The sequence below is a fragment of the Mauremys mutica genome, chromosome 13, assembly GCF_020497125.1.
Source record: "Mauremys mutica isolate MM-2020 ecotype Southern chromosome 13, ASM2049712v1, whole genome shotgun sequence".
Taxonomy (NCBI): domain Eukaryota; kingdom Metazoa; phylum Chordata; order Testudines; family Geoemydidae; genus Mauremys; species Mauremys mutica.
Window position 1 is genome coordinate 49,228,824 of NC_059084.1, and position 18,838 is coordinate 49,247,661.

The 18,838-nt window shown below is 70.7% G+C and overlaps 2 protein-coding genes and 1 non-coding gene across 8 annotated transcripts; 2 read left to right on the top strand and 1 right to left on the bottom strand.

Annotated features, from left to right (window-relative positions):
• Nucleotides 1-773: 773 nt before the first annotated feature.
• On the bottom strand, nt 774-846 carry TRNAR-ACG. The gene has a single exon. It is a non-coding gene; the product is annotated as a tRNA-Arg (tRNA).
• A 443-nt stretch (nt 847-1,289) lies between these two features.
• LOC123348510 (protein arginine N-methyltransferase 5-like) lies at nt 1,290-9,976 on the top strand. Its single transcript, XM_044986006.1, has 17 exons — nt 1,290-1,430; nt 2,210-2,328; nt 2,621-2,706; nt 2,904-3,038; nt 3,110-3,222; nt 3,428-3,477; nt 3,573-3,736; nt 4,066-4,227; nt 4,992-5,069; nt 5,298-5,356; nt 5,561-5,683; nt 8,095-8,270; nt 8,403-8,512; nt 8,624-8,717; nt 8,916-9,032; nt 9,348-9,412; nt 9,689-9,976. Exons 1-17 carry the CDS (start codon nt 1,303-1,305, stop codon nt 9,839-9,841), a joined length of 1,932 nt encoding a protein of 643 aa, XP_044841941.1. The 5' UTR covers nt 1,290-1,302; the 3' UTR covers nt 9,842-9,976.
• Nucleotides 9,977-10,406: 430 nt separating this feature from the next.
• On the top strand, nt 10,407-18,485 carry RBM23 (RNA binding motif protein 23). 6 transcript variants are annotated; one of them, XM_044985992.1, is made up of 16 exons: nt 10,407-10,562; nt 11,317-11,422; nt 11,515-11,595; nt 11,742-11,789; nt 11,868-11,917; nt 13,295-13,336; nt 13,603-13,758; nt 14,464-14,517; nt 14,751-14,868; nt 15,232-15,384; nt 16,270-16,407; nt 16,502-16,567; nt 17,306-17,498; nt 17,669-17,767; nt 18,020-18,104; nt 18,217-18,485. In XM_044985992.1, exons 2-16 carry the CDS (start codon nt 11,387-11,389, stop codon nt 18,218-18,220), a joined length of 1,323 nt encoding a protein of 440 aa, XP_044841927.1. In that variant the 5' UTR covers nt 10,407-10,562; nt 11,317-11,386; the 3' UTR covers nt 18,221-18,485. The 6 variants fall into 6 exon arrangements, with proteins under 6 accessions (XP_044841927.1, XP_044841925.1, XP_044841922.1 ...); XM_044985990.1 differs by having other exon boundaries at nt 13,292-13,336; nt 18,217-18,484; XM_044985987.1 differs by having other exon boundaries at nt 11,742-11,917; nt 13,292-13,336.
• The last annotated feature ends 353 nt before the right edge of the window (nt 18,486-18,838 follow it).

An 18,838-nucleotide genomic window follows, 5' to 3' on the forward strand; every position in this document is an offset into this window, starting at 1 on the left:
CAAGCCCCCGCTGCTCAGGTCCAGACTCCGGGAAGCCCCCCCGAGTCGGAGCTGTCCCCGGTGGGGGGAGGGGGGCCCCTCCTCCCTCGGCAGCCGCACCGCGCAGCCTGCCACGGGCACCGGGCCGGAGGCGGCGGCCAGGCTGCGCGCGGGGCCGGGCCAGGGGGAGAGACCTGAGCCCGAACACTGGTGCAGGGGGGGCCCTGGGCCCTGACTATGGCAGGAGCCAGGGCCGGCGCCAGGGGTTCGGCCGCCCCAAGCGGCCACAAAACGAACAAAAAGCCGCGATCACGAACTGCAGCAATTCAGGGCCCATGTAACTCACTGCCCCGCCTCTCCCCTGCTCTCAGCCCCTCGGCCCGCCCCGAGGCGGGCCCTGAACCCAGGAGTCCGGGCCCCCCGCCCCGAGCGGGACACCGAACCCAGGAGTCCGGCCCCCCCCGCCCCGAGGGGGACACCGAACCCAGGAGTCCGGCCCCCCCCGCCCCGAGGGGGACACCGAACCCAGGAGTCCGGCCCCCCCCGCCCCGAGGGGGACACCGAACCCAGGAGTCCGGGTCCCCCGCCCCCAGGTGGGCGCTGCACCGAACCCAGGAGTCCGGGCCCCCTGCCCCGAGGCGGGCCCCGAACCCAGGAGTCCGGGCTCCCCGCCCTGCTCTGGGGCGGGCGCGGAACCCAGGAGTCCGGGCTCCCCCCTCTGTCTTGGTTGTCAGTGAAAAGCGAGGCGCCAGGGGGCGGGGCCGGCGGCCGCTGACGCGGAGCCAAAACTGAGCCGAGCCAGCCAGGAGTCGAACCTAGAATCTTCTGATCCGTAGTCAGACGCGTTATCCATTGCGCCACTGGCCCCACGCGCAGAGCCGCGCGCAGCCGCGCCTATAGCCCAGCCGGGGCGGGGCCGGGCACACCCGGTGCATGCTGGGAGGTCGCGCTGCCTCCATGGGCCGCGGGGCATGGTGGGAAATGTAGTCCATAAGCAATGGGCGGGCGCTAGGGGGACCCTGGTGGGCAATGAATCCTGCCAGCCCATAGACCGCAGGGGCGCAATGCATGGTGGGTAATGTGGTCCTGGCAGGGAAGCTGGGCCTGGCGCTGGGCATGCAGGGAAATGTAGTCCTTGCCCCGCGAACCGCATGACGGGAAATGGGACCTTCCTGGTGCCGCGAGCACGATTGGTTCTCGCCTATTGGGCCCGACCCTCTGCTCTGCGATTGGCCGTCTGGACCGGAAGCGCGCTGCGGTTGGCCGGCGGGGCCCGGCGCGGCGCTGTGATTGGCCGGCCGGGCGGGGGCGCGTCTTGCAGTGATGGCGGCAGCAGCGGCGGCGGTGGCTCCGGGGCCGTGCGGGGCGGGGGGCCCCCGCGTGTCTAGCGGCCGGGACCTGAGCTGCGTCCCGGAGGTGGCGGAAACGCTGGGGGCCGTGGCCCGGCAGGGGTGAGACCACGTGACCCGCCCCACGTGGCCATGGCCCCGCCCCCTCCGAGCCCCGCTCATGTGCCGGGGAATTGCCCGCCCCCCCCCCGCGGCCTGGGCCCCCCCCCGCCAGGGGCCGGTCCCCCCTCCCCCCCCGCGGCCTGGGCCCCCCCCCCGCCAGGGGCCGGGCCCCCTCCGCGCCCTGGGGACCCCCCCGCCAGGGGCCGTCCCCCCCCACCCCCCCCCGCGGCCTGGGGACTCCCCCCCCCCAGGGGCCGGGCCCCCCTCCCCCCCCGCGGCCTGGGGACTCCCCCCCCCGCGGCCTGGGGACTCCCCCCCAGGGGCCGGGCCCCCCTCCCCCCCCGCGGCCTGGGGACTCCCCCCCAGGGGCCGGGCCCCCCTCCCCCCCCGCGGCCTGGGGACTCCCCCCCAGGGGCCGGGCCCCCCTCCCCCCCCGCGGCCTGGGGACCCCCCCGGCAGGGGCCGTCCCCCCCCGTCCCCCCCCGCGGCCTGGGGACCCCCCCGGCAGGGGCCGTCCCCCCCGTCCCCCCCCACGGCCTGGGGACCCCCCCGGCAGGGGCCGGCCCGCCCCCTCCCCCCCCGCGGCCTGGGGACCCCCCCCGCCAGGGGCCGTCCCCCCCCGCGGCCTGGGGAACCCCCCGCCACTGCGGCCCCTCTCCCCTCCCGGGTCAGCGTGGGGCTTGGCGGGATCGCACCCAGGGGGGGTCTGGGCTCTGCTGGCCTGGGGAACCCCCCGCCACTGGACCTTGCCCTCCACCCCAAGCCCCGTCTCTCCGCAGGTTCGATTTCCTGTGCATGCCGGTCTTCCACCCGCGCTACCGCCGGGAATTCAGCCACCAGCCGGCCCGCGGCCGCCCCGGCCCCCACACCCGCTCCGACCTGCTGCTCTCGGGGAGAGGTGAGCCCCCAGCGCCGTCTGCTCCCCCCTAACCGCCGGCTGTGCCTCCCTCTGCCCCCGGGACAGCGCCCCCTGCTGGGATCCCCCTGTGGTCCTGGCCTTGGAGCCCCCCCCCGCCTTCTCCGTGTCTCCTGCTCAGCTGCCAAGCACCATCTGGGCCCCCCAACCCAGGGAGAGTGCCCCCCCCCGCCACTAGGCTGCCTGGCGCCATGTCCGTCTCCCCCACCCTGCCAGGCCCCTGTGCACTCTGTGCCCCCTGCACTGTGGATCTCACCCGCTCTCACCCCCCCAGACTGGAACACGCTGATCGTGGGGAAGCTCTCCCCCTGGATCCGCCCTGACGCCAAGGTGGAGGCGGTCCGCAGGAACTCGGAGGCGGTGAGCCTGGGGTGGGGGGCAGCCCCGGTGGGGTGGGTGTAACAGCCCGGGGGGGGGGGGGGTTGGTGGAGGGGTGGGGAGCAGATGACATGGTGGGGGGAGGGTGACATCTGGTGGTGAGTTGGGGGGGTGGGATAGACCATGTGGGGTTACTCGGGGGTACTGGGCGGGGGGTACACAGTCTCCTGTCTCCCCAGGCAATGCTGCAGGAGCTGAACTTTGGGGCGTACCTGGGGCTCCCTGCATTCCTGTTGCCCCTGACACAGGGCGAGAACCCCAACTTGGCCCGGGTGCTGAGCACCCACATCCACACCGGGCACCACAGCACCATGGTGAGTGCAGGGCTGGGCGGAGTGGGGGGGCCGGGGGTGCATCCACCACTAACCCCCAGTTTCCCCCCCAGTTCTGGATGCGGGTCCCTCTGCTGGCCCCTGAGGATCTGCGGGACGACCTGATCGAGAACGAGCCGGTGCCAGTGCCCGAGGACGGCTCGGGGGACGAGAAGACGTGGATATGGTGAGGGGCTGGGGGGCACTGCTGGGGGGAAGTACGCAGCCCCAAGCCTGCTCCCGGCTGGGGCAAGCACACGGGATGCGGGGAGGGAGCCTGCTGGGGCTGAGGTTAGGGATCTGGGGGGGGGGGGGAGGAATGCTCAGAGGGGAACCGGGGGAGGGCAGGATCTTGTCCCCCATTCACTGCCCCCCCACCCCTTTGTCTGCAGGTGGCATAATTTCCGGACCCTCTGTGACTACAACAAGCGCATCGCAGTGGGTGAGTTCGGGGTGGGGGCACTGCCGCGGAGAAGCTCGCAGCACTGGGGCAGGGGGCTGGCGGGTTTCTTGACCCCTGTTTTCTGCCCCCACCAGCTCTGGAGGTGGGGCCAGACCTGCCCTCCAATCATGTCATCGACCGCTGGCTGGGGGAGCCAATCAAAGCGGCCATCCTGCCCACTAGTATTTTCCTGACCAATAAGAAGGGGTTTCCCGTCCTCTCCAAGATGCACCAGCGCCTGGTCTTCCGCTTGCTCAAGGTAGAGCCCCGCCCCTGCCCCCGCTTGGCCCACCCAGATCTGGCCACGCCCACTGAGACCCCTGGCCAAGCCCCGCCCTCCATGACCCTGGCTGTCACTGAGCCCCACTCCCTCCTGCCCTACCACACCCACCGAGCCCGCCAGGCCCCCTCCTAGCGGGGGGCACTGCTGTGAGAAAGCTCCCAGCACTGGGGTGGAGGGGGCTGTGACCCCTGTTCTCCATCCCCCCCTCAGTGTGGGGGTTCTGCGCTCTGGGGGGGTTTCCCCGTGCTGGGGCTCAGGCTGTGGGCGGAGGGTTGTCCCTGTCTAACCCCTTCCCTGCCCGCCAGCTGGAGGTGCAGTTCATCGTGTGGGGCGCTCACCACCACCCCGAGAAGGAGTTCTGCTCCTACCTGCAGTACCTGGAGTACCTGAGCCAGAACCGGCCCCCCCCTTCCGCCTACGAGCTCTTCGCCAAGGGCTACGAGGACTATCTGCAGTCCCCCCTGCAGGTGAGCGACCCCGGCTGTCATCAGGGTTAACAGCCCGGCATGTTAGCGGCGTGGCTCAGGGTGAACGCTGGCATAGGACTGGGGCTCAGACCCATCGGTCACAAAACAGCTTCTTCAACGTTCGGGGCTAACATCGCCGACTGGCATTGTTACAGCTTGGACCAGTATCCTGTCCTACCATCATTAGGGTTCAGGGTTAACGGCTTGGTCCAGGATTAGTGCCAGCTGGGCTAGCATCATATCCACCCTCCTAGGCTCCAGGCTTGGCCAGTATTCTATCCTGCCATCGGTAGGGTTCAGGATTAATGCTGCCTCCTGCTGGGGTTGGGACTCACAGGTATCAAAGCGGCATAACTAGGGCGCACAGGACCGACGTTCTCGTGCGTCATTGTTAGGGTTCAGAGTTAACACCGGGACTTGTCAGGATTTGGGAGCAGCATCAGACCACAATGTCATTAGGCCTCAGGCTGAATTCTGCTAGAGCATCGTCATCGGGCCTTCATTCATGGAGTATCACCTATTGTTGTCGTTACGCCTGTGGGTTATTGGGTGCCCGTTGTTGGGGTTCTGAGGGAACGCCCCAGAACTATACAATGTTGATGCATCCGTCATCAGGTTCATCATTAGGGCCCAGAGTGAACACTTTCCTTGGTGAGCTTTGCATCCATTATTAGGGTTCAACATGAATGTCACCCGCTTCGCAGTGCAATGGGGGGGTGTCTTCCTCCCCCCCTCCTCATGCTGCTCTTCCCCCCCTCCCCCAGCCCCTGATGGACAACCTGGAGTCCCAGACCTACGAGGTCTTTGAGAAGGACCCTATCAAATACTCCCAGTACCAGCAGGTGAGGGGGAGCCGGGCTGTGACTGGGGGAGGGGCTTGGTGGGTGGGGCCAGAGGGAAGGGGGAGTGGCTGTGGGAAGGGGTGGGGCCTGTGGCGAGGGGCAGTGGGTGAAGGTTCAGGGATGGTGGGGCAATGGGGGTGGGGTGTGGCTGGAGGGGGGAGTGTGGTGTGGGGGCAGGGTCCGAGGGGGGCTGCAGAGCTCCCCAGTGACCTCCCCCTCCCCCCCCAGGCGATCTACAGGTGCCTGCTGGACCGGGTGCCTGAAGAGGAGAAGGAGACGAATGTGCAGTGAGTGAGGCCCCGCCCCTCCATGGCGATGCCCCGCCCCTCAGTTGTACCCCTCCCACCTGGGTCATGGGACCCCTGACACCCCCCCCCCCCCCCGGTGATGCCCCCTGAAGGTGGCTCTGACCCTTCCCCCCCCTATGGGGGGTCCCATCCTCCGTGGCACCCCCTGTGTGCTGCCCTCTGACCTCCCTCTCTGCCCTCCAGGGTGGTGATGGTGCTGGGGGCTGGCCGGGGCCCCCTGGTCAATGCCACGCTGCGGGCGTCCCGCCAGGCCAGCCGGCGGGTCAAGATCTATGCCGTGGAGAAGAACCCCAATGCTGTGGTGACGTGAGTGCCCCCACGCCGGCCCTGCGCCCCTGCCTGTCGGCCCTGCCCTATAAACACCCCGCCCCACCCCTGCTGAGTCCCAGGCCGTGTGTGTGTGTGTGTGTGTGTGTGTGTCTCCGTCCCTCCTCCCCTGAGAACTCGCGGTAGGCGGGGGGGGGGGGGGGAATACAGTGGTGGGCAGGTCCCTGGATGAACCCTATTGTACTTAAAGTGCTGCACAGGATCTTTTCAGGGGGATAAGGCAAAGCGCCAGGTTTATCGGTAATACAGGGATTAATCAGCACTGTAGCACTCGCATACGCTATGTTACACTCCTGCACACGCACCCCCCTCCGTCTGTGCTCCCCTTAGCTCCACTGGCCAGGTGAGTTAGAGGGGGGTGGGGCGAGCCGGACCCCTCCCATTTCTAGCAGCTTCCCTCTCCTGCAAATCTGTGTGTGTCTGTTGGGCCTTCGTGCTGCTTCCCTGCGGGGGGGGTCCCAGTGCTGCACAGGGGCTGCTCCTGGCTTCTAACCCCCGAGGCCGTCGGTACGTCTGCTCTTCACTGAGCCCGCCGGCCACCTGGCTTGGTCCTGGCTCTGGCTGCCAGCTCCTCGCCAAGGCTTGCAGCTGCCTGGAGGCGCCCGCCTCGCCCCTCGCGCTCCAGCAGGGCAGCTGATTGCCGGGGGGGGGGGGGGCCGAGAGCTCATTCTGCTCCCGGCAAAGAGCCATTTTCTTCTGGCTTAGAGGTTATAACATTATACCAAGGCACAATACAAAGTTTCTACATAAGGATTTGATACAAAGTTCCCATATCAAAGGACTTGACACAAAGTTGCCTGGAAACAGAGATCACACATGGATAGACCCAATACAAGGTCATATGAAAATGATGCTACACTGTTATGTGAAAGTGCTTAATGCAGAGATTTATCTGCAACCCCGCACTCCCCGCAGACTGGAGCGCGGGCAGTATGAAGGGGGGTGGAGCCAGTGGCGGGCAGTTCCCCGGGCTAACCCCGCACTCCCCGCAGACTGGAGCGCGGGCAGTATGAAGGGGGGGGGAGCCAGTGGCGGGCAGTTCCCCGGGCTAACCCCGCACTCCCCGCAGACTGGAGCGCGGGCAGTATGAACGGGGGGAATCCAGTGGCGGGCAGTTCCCCGGGCTAACCCCGCACTCCCCGCAGACTGGAGCGCGGGCAGTATGAAGGGGGGGGGAGCCAGTGGCGGGCAGTTCCCCGGGCTAACCCCGCACTCCCCGCAGACTGGAGCGCGGGCAGTATGAACGGGGGGAATCCAGTGGCGGGCAGTTCCCCGGGCTAACCCCGCACTCCCCGCAGACTGGAGCGCGGGCAGTATGAAGGGGGGGGAGAGCCAGTGGCGGGCAGTTCCCCGGGCTAACCCCGCACTCCCCGCAGACTGGAGCGCGGGCAGTATGAAGGGGGGGGAATCCAGTGGCGGGCAGTTCCCCGGGCTAACCCTGCACTCCCCACAGACTGGAGCACGGGCAGTATGAAGGGGGGGGAGCCAGTGGCGGGCAGTTCCCCGGGCTAACCCTGAACTCCCCACAGACTGGAGCACGGGCAGTATGAACGGGGGTAATCCAGTGGCGGGCAGTTCCCCGGGCTAACCCTGAACTCCCCACAGACTGGAGGGCGGGCAGTATGAAGGGGGGGGAGCCAGTGGCGGGCAGTTCCCCGGGCTAACCCTGCACTCCCCGCAGACTGGAGCGCGGGCAGTATGAAGGGGGGGGAATCCAGTGGCGGGCAGTTCCCCGGGCTAACCCTGCACTCCCCACAGACTGGAGCACGGGCAGTATGAACGGGGGTAATCCAGTGGCGGGCAGTTCCCCGGGCTAACCCTGAACTCCCCACAGACTGGAGGGCGGGCAGTATGAAGGGGGGGGAGCCAGTGGCGGGCAGTTCCCCGGGCTAACCCTGCACTCTCCGCAGACTGGAGCGCGGGCAGTATGAAGGGGGGGGAATCCAGTGGCGGGCAGTTCCCCGGGCTAACCCTGAACTCCCCGCAGACTGGAGCACGGGCAGTATGAAGGGGGGGAGCCAGTGGCGGGCAGTTCCCCAGGCTAACCCTGCACTCCCCGCAGACTGGAGCACGGGCAGTATGAAAGGGGCGGAGCCAGTGGCGGGCAGTTCCCTGGGCTAACACTGCACTCCTCCCCAGAGCTGGCAGTATGAAGGGGGGAATCCCAGTGGGGGGGAGCCAGTGGCGGGCAGTTCCCCGGGCTAACCCTGCACTCCTCCCCAGAGCTGGCAGTATGAAGGGGGGAATCCCAGTGGGGGGGAGCCAGTGGCGGGCAGTTCCCCGGGCTAACCCTGCACTCCTCCCCAGAGCTGGCAGTATGAAGGGGGGAATCCCAGTGGGGGGGAGCCAGTGGCGGGCAGTTCCCCGGGCTAACACTGAACTCCCCGCAGACTGGAGAGCTGGCAGTACGAGGAGTGGGGATCGCAGGTGACCGTGGTCTCGTCCGACATGCGGGAGTGGTCAGCACCTGAGCAGGCCGATCTCCTGGTGTCGGAGCTGCTGGGCTCCTTTGCCGACAACGAGCTGTCCCCCGAGTGCCTGGACGGGGCACAGCACTGCCTGCGGGGTGAGCGGGCGCCGGGGGTAGGGGGAGCTGTGGGTTGGGCAGGGGAAGGAGCTTGGGGGGAGTTGGGGGGGAGGCAGTTTTCATGGGGGTGCTTGTTGCCCTGATGTCTGACCCCCCTCCCCCATCCTCCAGCGGGCGGCGTGAGCATCCCCAGCACCTACACGTCCTTCTTGGCTCCCATATCATCCTCCAAGCTGTACAACGAGGTGCGGGCCTGTCGCGAGAAGGACCGGCACCCCGAGGTGAGCCCCCCCCCAGCCCCCCCCAGCCTGTCTGAAACCCCCAGCTCTGTGCCTGTTGGGGGTTGTGCTCTGACCAGGTCTCTCTCCCCCCCCCCCCCCCGGCCTCCCCAGGCGCAGTTTGAGATGCCCTACGTCGTGCGGCTCCACAACTTTCACCAGCTGGCACCACCCCAGCCCTGCTTCACCTTCCACCACCCACACCCAGGTAGGGCGCTGGGGCGGGGCCTGAGCTGGCCACGGCCCAGCATGGTGGGCTGGAGAGGGGTGGGGCCTGAGCAGACCACACCCCTCGGGGTGGGGGTGGGGCCTGAGGAGACCACACCCCTCGGGGTGGGGGTGGGGCCTGAGCAGACCACACCCCTCGGGGAGCACGTTCTCCCCTAACCTCCCCCCTGTTGGGCAGACCCGGCGCGGGACAAGAGCCAGTACCGGCAGCTGGAGTTCGCAGTGGAGGTGAACACGGTGCTGCACGGCTTCGCCGGCTACTTCGAGACCACGCTCTACGGCGACATCACGCTCAGTGAGGGCGGGGGCAGAGGTTCCTGGGGGGCGGGGCCCGGCCCATTGGAAGGGGGTGGAGGTTCCCGGGGGGGCAGGGCCCGGCCCAGGGGCAGGCGAGGAAGGGGGGGGAGGTTCCCGGGGGGGCGGGGCCCGGCCCATTGGAAGGGGGTGGAGGTTCCGGGGGGGGCGGGGGCCGGCCCAGGGGCAGGGGAGGAAGGGGGCGGAGGATCCTGGGGGGGGCGGGGTCCGGCCCATGGGCAGGGGAGGAAGGGGGTTCCCCAGAGCGGGCGGGGGGGGGTCACCAGGCCCGTCTCACCCCCCCTCCTCCCCCCAGGTATCCGGCCCGAGACGCACTCCCCCGGCATGTTCTCCTGGTTCCCCATCTTCTTCCCCATCAAGGTGAGCGCCGCCCGGGGGGCTGGGGAGCAGCGGGGGGGCGGGGCTTGGCTGGGGGCGGGGCTCCTCGGGAGGGGCGGGGCTGGGGGCGGGGCGGGGCTGGGGGCGGGTCTCCGCGGGAGGGGCGGGGCTTGGCTGGGGGCGGGTCTCCGCGGGAGGGGCGGGGCTGGGGGCGAGTCTCCGCGGGAGGGGCGGGGCTTGGCGGAGGCGGGGCTCCGGGGCGGGGCTTGGCGCAGGGGGCGGGGCTCCGCGGCGCTGACGCTCCCTCTCTTCCCACAGCAGCCGCTGGCGGTGCGCGCGGGCGAGCGCGTGCGCGTGGCCTTCTGGCGCTGCGCGGGCCCGCGCAAGGTGTGGTACGAGTGGGCGGTGACGGCGCCCGGCTGCTCTGCCCTGCACAACCCGAGCGGCCGCTCCTCCACCATCGGCCTGTGAGCGGGCGCCACGTCACTGAGAGCCCGCCCCCGCGCCTCCCTCTAGGCCTATGAGCGGCCGAGACCCCGCCCACGCGGCGCTCCCGCTCCCCTTTGTCCCGGTCCCTGCGTTTCAATAAAGTTTTCTGTCCCGGCCCGTGTGTGCGTCTGTCTGGGGGGGGGCGGGGGGAGTGGGGCGCCCTCGCGTTGTCATGGCAACTGGCTCCCTGCGTGCTGCCGTGCGAGCTGTCTGCAGCCCCTCTTCGTTCCGGGCCAATCAGCGTTGCTGCTGGGAGCCAAGTCACAGCCTTGCCTTCATATTCAACCAATCAGCGTGGTCGCTGTCGGCAAAGTCCCGCCTCCACTTGCCAATCACCCTGCGGCCGTGGGGACAATGGCGCGCCCCTCCCGCTTCGGGCTTCTCCATCTCGGCCAATCATCGCTGGAGCCGAGGAAAAACATTCCGCCCGTACACTCTCTCTGCCAATCAGAGCCACCCCTCTGGGAAATTGACCAATCAGCGACGGCGCTCTGCAAAGCCGCGTCCTCTAGGCCGGCCGCGGCCAATCAGCGTCGCCCCCCTCACCCAACGAGCGTCGCGCTGCCGCCCCGCCTGCGCCTGCGCACGGAGTTTCGGGGGGAGGGGAAGGTTCTGGAGGCAGCCGCGGCCTCCGCCATCTTAGCGCCGCGGAGACCCGGAGTCCCAGGAGCCGGCGCCGCCGCCGCCGCCGCCGCGGGGGAGGGTGAGAGCGGGGCGGGGTGACGTCACGGCATCGGGGGTACCTCACGGGGGATGAGGGGGATGACGTCAGTGGCCCGTGGGGAGGGTGAGCGCGAGCGCGGGGTTCTAGAACGTTGGTGAGCGGTGGGGGAGGGGTTCGTGGGAGGCTTAGAACGCTGGGGACGCTGCTGGGCGGGGCTTGCAAGCGGCTTAGAACGCCGGGGGCGGGGAGCCAGGGGGTCTAGAACGCGGGGGCGGGGCCTAGAGGGGTTCTAGAGCTGAGGTCCCGCAAAGGGGGCGGGGCCTGGGGCTGTGCTAGACGCGTGGCCAGGTGATGGGCGCCCTGGGTTCTAGAGCCGGGCTGGAAGTGGGCAGGGTCCAGAGCAGAGCTGTTCCGGGCAGGCCTGGGCCCCTGGCCCAGGATTTCGAGCCGGGATTGCTCCAGAGCAGGCCTGGCTGCGCCTCCCAAGGGGTTCCCCAGACCACGGGGTGGTGTCCCCCAGCGGGGGGCCGGGAAGGAGGTGGCTCGTGGGCTAGTTCTCCTCCGTGGTTCTGGAGCCCCCGGCCTGCTCTGGAACGGGAGTTTTTCTAGAACAGGCTCAATACACGGTGCTTGTAAAGTGCTCCAGACTAGCAGTGGGTCAGCAGCGTCTGGGGCCCGGCCTGGCATTGGGGGGATGGCTCGGGAGCGTGCAGGCGAGAACGCTTGGGGGCGCGGCTAGCAGTGTGCAGGCTGGTCATGGCCCCCCGGCTCACCACGCCCCATCTTTCCGCAGGACACGTCTGAGCCGCTCGAGCCCTGAGCCTGCCCTGCCCTTCGGGGGTGGGGCCCCCCCGGCGCGCTCCATGGAGCCGGGGGTTTCGAATCCGCTGCAGGAGCCTGTGAGTACCCCACTCCCCTTGGCTGTGGTGCCCTGGGTGGGGCCCCCAGGGGCCTGCCTGGGGCTAACCCCCCCTCCTCTTCTCTCCCACAGAGCCCGGCCGACGCCATGACGCCCGACGACTTTGACATCGTCATCGAAGCCATGTTGGAGGCGCCCTACAAGAAGGAGGAGGTGAGGCGTGGGGGCCCTTGTGAGGGGGGCGTGCCTCAGTTTCCCCAGCACTGGAGGGGTGGAGGCTGGAGGGGGGCCCTTGGTGGAAGGGGGGGCTGATGGGGGCTGCCCCCTACGTGGCTGAGGCTTGGCTTTGTTCTCTCCAGGCTCAGGCAGGACCCTCAAAGGCACCGGCTGAAGCCCCTGCAGCCCAGGTAACGTACAGGGGTCCTGGGGGGGAATGGGGAAGGGGGGCGCGTCCCATACTCACCTCTCCGTGCTCCCCCCCGCAGCCCCCAGAGGAGCAGAGCAAGGAGGTGAAGAAGGAGAGTGCCAGCGGCAGGTGAGAGGGGCGAGCGTCCCCCTCGGTAACGGTGTCTCCCCTGGCACTGGGAGGGGGGTGTCCCCCACGGTAACGGTGTCTCCCCTGGCACTGGGAGGGGGGTGTCCCCCTCGGTAACGGTGTCTCCCCTGGCACTGGGAGGGGGGTGTCCCCCTCGGTAACGGTGTCTCCCCTGGCACTGGGACGGGGGTGTCCCCCTCGGTAACGGTGTCTCCCCTGGCACTGGGACGGGGGTGTCCCCCTCGGTAACGGTGTCTCCCCTGGCACTGGGACGGGGGTGTCCCCCTCGGTAACGGTGTCTCCCCTGGCACTGGGACGGGGGTGTCCCCCTCGGTAACGGTGTCTCCCCTGGCACTGGGACGGGGGTGTCCCCCTCGGTAACGGTGTCTCTCCTGGCACTGGGACGGGGGTGTCCCCCACGGTAACGGTGTCTCCTCTGGCACTGGGAGGGGGGTGTCCCCCTCGGTAACGGTGTCTCCCCGGCACTGGGACGGGGGTGTCCCCCTCGGTAACGGTGTCTCCCCTGGCACTGGGAGGGGGGTGTCCCCCTCGGTAACGGTGTCTGGCACTGGGAGGGGGGTGTCCCCCACGGTAACGGTGTCTCCTCCGGCAGTGGGGGGGGCTGCCCCACGGTAACGGTGTCTCCTCCGGCAGTGGGGGGGGCTGCCCCACGGTAACGGTGTCTCCTCTGGCACTGGGAGGGGGGTGTCCCCCACAGTAACGGTGTCTCCTCCGGCAGTGGGGGGGGGCTGCCCCACGGTAACGGTGTCTCCCCTGGTGGGGGGGGGCTGCCCCACGGTAACGGTGTCTCCTCCGGCAGTGGGGGGGGGCTGCCCCATGGTAATGGTGTCTTCTCTGGCAGTGGGGGGGGGGGCTGCCCCACGGTAACGGTGCTTCCCCCCCCCCACACACACACAAACACTGTGGGGACGGGGAGCTGCCACATGCTAAACGTGTCTCCCCTGGCAGTGGGGGGCTGCCCCACGGTAACGGTGTCTGGCACTGGGAGGGGGGTGTCCCCCACGGTAACGGTGTCTCCTCTGGCAGTGGGGGGGGCTGCCCCACGGTAACGGTGTCTCCTCCGGCAGTGGGGGGGGCTGCCCCACGGTAACGGTGTCTGGCACTGGGAGGGGGGTGTCCCCCACGGTAACGGTGTCTCCTCCGGCAGTCGGGGGGGGCTGCCCCACGGTAACGGTGTCTCCTCCGGCAGTGGGAGGGGGGGGCTGCCCCACGGTAACGGTGCTTCCCCCCCCCACACACACACACAAACACTGTGGGGACGGGGAGCTGCCACATGCTAAACGTGTCTCCCCTGGCAGTGGGGGGCTGCCCCACGGTAACGGTGTCTTTCCATCTCCTCCCTCCCCCTCCCAGTAGCAGCAGGAAAAAGAGGAGTCGGAGCCGGGAGCACAGACACAGGTAGGGGCGGGGGGGGGGGCCTTGTGTGATTGCCCAGGGGTATGGGGGGGGGCGGGGAGCTGTGATTGGCTGGAGGTGGCCCTGGGATGCTGTGTATGGCTGGGACGGTACAGAGTGGGGGAGTGGGGTGTGATTGGCCGAGGGAGGGTGAGGGGAGCTGTGATTGGTACGGGAGGCCAAGGGTGAGTGAGGGTGGCTGTGATTGGCTGGGGGAGGCCAAGAGAGGGTGTGATTGGCCAGCGGGGTCTCTGATGTGCTCTCTCTAGCCGGGATCAGGAGCGGCGGCGGCGTAGCAGCCGGAGCCGGGAGCGCCGGAGCCGCCACAGGAGCCGGAGTCGGGAGCGCCGGCGGGGAAGCCGTTCCCGGAGCAGGGAGCGGCGGCGTGAGGAGAGAGCACGGTACCGCAGTCCTCCGCCCCCTGGGTGAGTGAGACCCTGCCCCCGGCCAGGCCCCGCCCCCTGGGGGAGTGAGACCCCGCCCCCGGCCAGGCCCCGCCCCCTGGGGGAGTGAGACCCTGGCCCCCGGCCAGGCCCCGCCCCCTGGGAGGGTGAGACCCCGGCCAGGCCCTGCCCCCTGGGAGAGTGAGACCCTGCCCCTGGCCAGGCCCCGCCCCCTGGGGGAGTGTGACCCCGCCCCCGGCCAGGCCCCGCCCCCTGGGGGAGTGAGACCCCGCCCCTGGCCAGGCCCCGCCCCCTGGGGGAGTGTGACTCCAGCCTCTGGAAGAGAGACCCCGCTCCTGGGCATGCCCCCCCAGCCTCCCACCCCAGGTGAGTGGCACCCTGCTCCCAGCCAAGCCCCGCCTGTGGGAGAATGAGGTTCCACCCCCCAGGGGAGTGAGACCCCGCCCCCTGGCTAAATTCTCCCCCTGAGGGGAGTGAGGCTCCACCCCCAGGGGAGTGAGGACCTCCCCAGCCAATCTCCGTCCCCTGGCCAAGCCCCACCCCTGGGAGAGTGAGGCTCCGCCCCCAGGTAAGGAAGGCCCTGGCCAGGCCTATCCCCGGGTGTGGGAACCAGCTAGGCCCCACCCTCACAACCCCTGCTCTCCCCTACTCCAAGGGACCCTTCCCACTGCAGCCCCCGGGGTCCCAGCCGCTGCCCCTGCCCCTGACCTGGTGTCTGCCCCCCAGGCGCCGCTTTGGACACAGTAAGAGCCCCCTGTACCGGGAGAAAAGCCCCGTGCGGTGAGTGGGGGGCTGGGCATGGAGCCGGGGAGCCGAGATGGGGGCTGGGGGAGTGGTGTTGACGGGAGTCTGTCCTGGGGCCTGATGCGGGGGGTGGAGCTGATGGATCTGGGCAGGGGGGTCTGGCCTGAAGGGCCCTGGGGGGGAGTGGAGCTGGGGGGGGTTCTGGCTGGGGGGTGCAGCGGGGGAAGTGTCGGGGGCCCCAGCCACCCGCCTGACACCCCGTCCTGCAGGGAGGCGCTGGGCAGCCTGAGCCCCGAGGAGCGGGACGCTCGCACCGTGTTCTGCATGCAGCTGGCCGCCCGCATCCGCCCCCGCGACCTGGAGGACTTCTTCTCCGCCGTCGGCAAGGTACCGCCCCTGCCCCGCCCCCAGGACATCCAGGGTTGGCCCTGAGTCTCAAGGAGTTAAATCGTCATCGTTAATTAGCAGAGTCCGTGACGAAACCTCCGGCCGGGAATACGTCCAGCCAGAATTAGCGAGCTGAGGGCTGTCTTGCCAGAGGAATCTGGTTCTGCCCCCTGCTCCTTCCTGAAGCCCCGCCCACTGAGCATAGGCCCCACCCTCCTGCTGGGCCCCGCCCCTCCCCCTCCCCCTGGCCCCACTCTTCCTGCCATCTGGAATCCAGGGCCCTGCCCTCCTCTCTGGCCGTGCCCTCTGCCCTCTCTAACCCTGCCCTGTGCCCGGCCCCGCCCCTCGGCCGTCTCCCCCCAGGTGCGGGACGTGCGGATCATCTCGGACCGGAACTCGCGGCGCTCCAAGGGCATCGCCTACGTGGAGTTCTGTGAGATCCAGTCGGTGCCGCTGGCCATCGGGCTGACGGGGCAGCGCCTGCTGGGCGTGCCCATCATCGTCCAGGCCTCCCAGGTGCGCCGGCCGTGGGGCACAAGGGGCTGGCCGGGGGCCGGCTGTGGGGTGGGGGAATGATCAGGGGCTGGCTGGGGGGCAGGGGACGAGGGGGAGGCAACCAGGGGCTGGCTGTGGGCGAGGGATGACAGGATGACTGAGGAGGCAGGGCACAGCCGGTGGGCAGCGTTGGGGGAGGGTGCTGGCCGGGGGGGGGGGCTGGTGGCGGGAGCTGGGGGGGGTGTCTGGGGGCTGCAGTCAGATAGGGGAGGGGTGGCGGCTGGGGGGGCGGGTGTTGGGGGGCTGGAGCCAGATGGGGGAGGGGGCGGCTGGGGGGCCGGGAAGGGGGGTGGGTGTCGGAGGCCTGGAGCCAGACGGGGGAGGGGTGGCGGCTGGGGGGGCTGGGGAAGGGGGGCGGGTGTCGGGGGGCTGGAGCCAGACGGGGGAGGGGCGGCTGGGGGGCCAGGAAGGGGGGCGGGTGTCGGGGGGCTGGAGCCAGACGGGGGAGGGGTGGCGGTCGGGGGGTCCGGGGAAGGGGGGCGGGTGTCGGGGGGCTGGAGCCAGACGGGGGAGGGGGCGGGCGGCGGGAGCGGGGAGGGGGGCGGCGGGCTGCTGGAGCCAGACGGGGGAGGGGGCGGCTGGGGGGCGGTTGTTGGGGGGCTGGAGCCAGACGGGGGAGGGGGCGGCTGGGGGGGCGAGTGTCGGGGGGCTGGAGCCAGACGGGGGAGGGGGGCGGCCGGGAAGGGGGCGGGCGGCGGGAGCTGGGAGGGGGGCGGCGGGGGGCTGGAGCCAGACGGGGGAGGGGGCGGCTGGGGGGCCGGGAAGGGGGGCGGGTGTCGGGGGGCCGGAGCCCGACAGGGAAGGGGGCGGGCGGCGCCCCCCATCTCACCCCCCCCTCGCCCGCAGGCGGAGAAGAACCGGCTGGCGGCCATGGCCAGCGCCCTGCAGAAGGGCAGCGGGGGCCCCATGCGGCTCTACGTGGGCTCCCTGCACTGCAACATCACCAAGGAGATGCTGCGCGGGATCTTCGAGCCCTTCGGCAAGGTGGGGGCGGGGAGCCCCTGGCGGGGGGGGGCTTGTGGGCGGGGCCCTGGGTAGCCCACCCCGGCTCTGACCCCTTTGCCCCGCCCCCATGCAGATTGACAGCATCGTGCTGATGAGGGACCCGGACACCGGCCAGTCCAAGGGCTACGGGTTCCTGACGGTGAGTGGGACCCGCCCCCCCCGGCCCGGCCCTGGCACTCCCTCCCCCCCCCGCGCCTCCCCCCGGCCCAGCCCTGGCGCCCCCTCCCCCTGCTGGGCCGGCCCCGCCCCCGGCCCGGCCCTGGCGCCCCCTCCCCCTGCTGGGCCGGCCCCGCCCCCGGCCCGGCCCTGGCACTCCCTCCCCCCCCCGCGCCTCCCCCCGGCCCGGCCCTGGCGCCCCCTCCCCCTGCTGGGCCGGCCCCGCCCCCGGCCCGGCCCTGGCGCCCCCTCCCCCTGCTGGGCCGGCCCCGCCCCCCCCGGCCCTGGCGCCCCCTCCCCCTGCTGGGCCGGCCCCACCCCCGGCCCGGCCCTGGCGCCCCCACCCCCAGCTGGGCCGGCCCCGCCCCCGGCCCGGCCCTGGCGCCCCCTCCCCCTGCTGGGCCGGCCCCGCCCCCGGCCCGGCCCTGGCGCCCCCTCCCCCTGCTGGGCCGGCCCCGCCCCCGGCCCGGCCCTGGCGCCCCCTCCCCCTGCTGGGCCGGCCCCGCCCCCAGCCCGGCCCTGGCGCCCCTGAAGCACCCGGCCCCCACTTCTCCATTCTGATGGCTCCTCCGCAGCACACCCCAATAGACCCCCTGCTGGGCCGGCCCTGGTGCCCCCCTCCCCCTGCTGGGCCGGCCCTGCCCCCCCCGCCCCTCCCCTGGCTGTAACCCTCTGCCCTGCAGTCCGGCCGGTTTCACCCCCCTTGGCCTTGCCCCCGCAGTTCGCGGAGGCAGAGTGTGCCCGCCGGGCGCTGGAGCAGCTGAACGGCTTCGAGCTGGCCGGGCGCCCCATGCGCCTGGGCCACGTCACCGAGCGGCTGGACGGCACCACGGACATCTCCTTCCCCGAGGGGCCCGAGGAGCCCGAGCCGGGCGCCGGCGGGGGGCTGCAGCTGCTGGCCAAGCTGGCCGAAGGTGGGGGCTGCAGCTGGGGGGGGTCCTGGCGCTGGGGGGGCTCGTGGTCAAAGACGGGGAGTGGCCCCGTGTGCCCTGAACCCAGCTGTGACCCAGGCCGGCAGAGGGAGGGGGAGGGGCTTGGGGTGCGCATCTGTGTCCCCCCTGACGACCCCCCCTTTGCCCCCCAGGCTCCGGGATCCAGCTGCCGGCCGCTGCTGCGGCTCAGGCCGCCCTGCAACTGAATGGCGCCATCCCGCTGAGCGCCCTGAACCCTGCCGCCCTGACAGGTAATGGGGAGCTGGGGGGGGATGCCCCACAGCCAGGGGAACAGCCCCCATTGGCCCCCTCAGCAGGTCCGGCTCCCCACCTGCCACCGAGGGGGTCCCGGCCTGGCCCAGCCCCCAGGATTCGGCTGCTCGGCGCCGGGGGGTTCGGGGGTGGCCCCGGTCACATGGAGTCTCCTGCAGGCCACCTCGCCGGGAACGGGGCCGGGGGGCCTGGGCTCCGGTGGGCCCCTCTGACCGATTCTCCCCCCGCAGCCCTGAGCCCGGCGCTGAACCTGGCCTCGCAGACGCTGGCGTCCCAGTGCCTCCAGCTCTCAGGGCTCTTCTCCTCTCCGGGCATGTGAGTCTGGGGGGCTGGCGGGGGGTGGGGGGTGGGGCTTGAGGGGGCGGGGCTCAGGACTGGGGCGGGGCTTAGTCCTTCCCCCTCTAACATTCCCCTCCTTGGTCTGCAGGTAGTGACCCCGCCTCCCCACGGACCCTGGGGCTGGAGCGGGGGCTGGGCTGGGCTGCCAGGGCCCCCATGGAGTCGGAGCTCCAGGGGCAGAAATGGGGCTGGGGGGGCACGAGCAACAACCCCCCCCCACGCAACCTTGCCCTGACCTCACAGAGGCCCATCTCGGGGAGGGGGGCTCTACGGGGGGCACCTGGCCCTGCCCAGCCCCCCCCCCCCAAATTGTTGGGTTTTTCTTTTCCTTTTTCTTTTTTTTTTCTTTATGGAAACAAATTAAAAAAAATTATCACAAAAAAATGCTTCAGGGGTTTGTGATGGGCTGCGGGTCGGGAGTGAGGGGCACCGGTAGGGCGGGGGGGAGACCAGGGCTGGGCTGGCAGGGGGCTGTGGGTCGGGAGTGAGGGGCACCAGCAGGGTGGGGGGGCAGGGGCTGTGGGTCGGCAGTGAGGGGCACCAGCAGGGCTGGGGGCTGCGGGTCGGGAGTGAGGGGCACCGGCAGGGTGGGGGGGGCAGGGGCTGCGGGTCGGGAGTGAGGAGCACTTGCAGGGCTGGGCGGACAGAGCTGGGCTAGCAGGGGCTGCGGGTTGGGAGTGAGGGGCACCAGCGGGGGGGGGGCAGGGGCT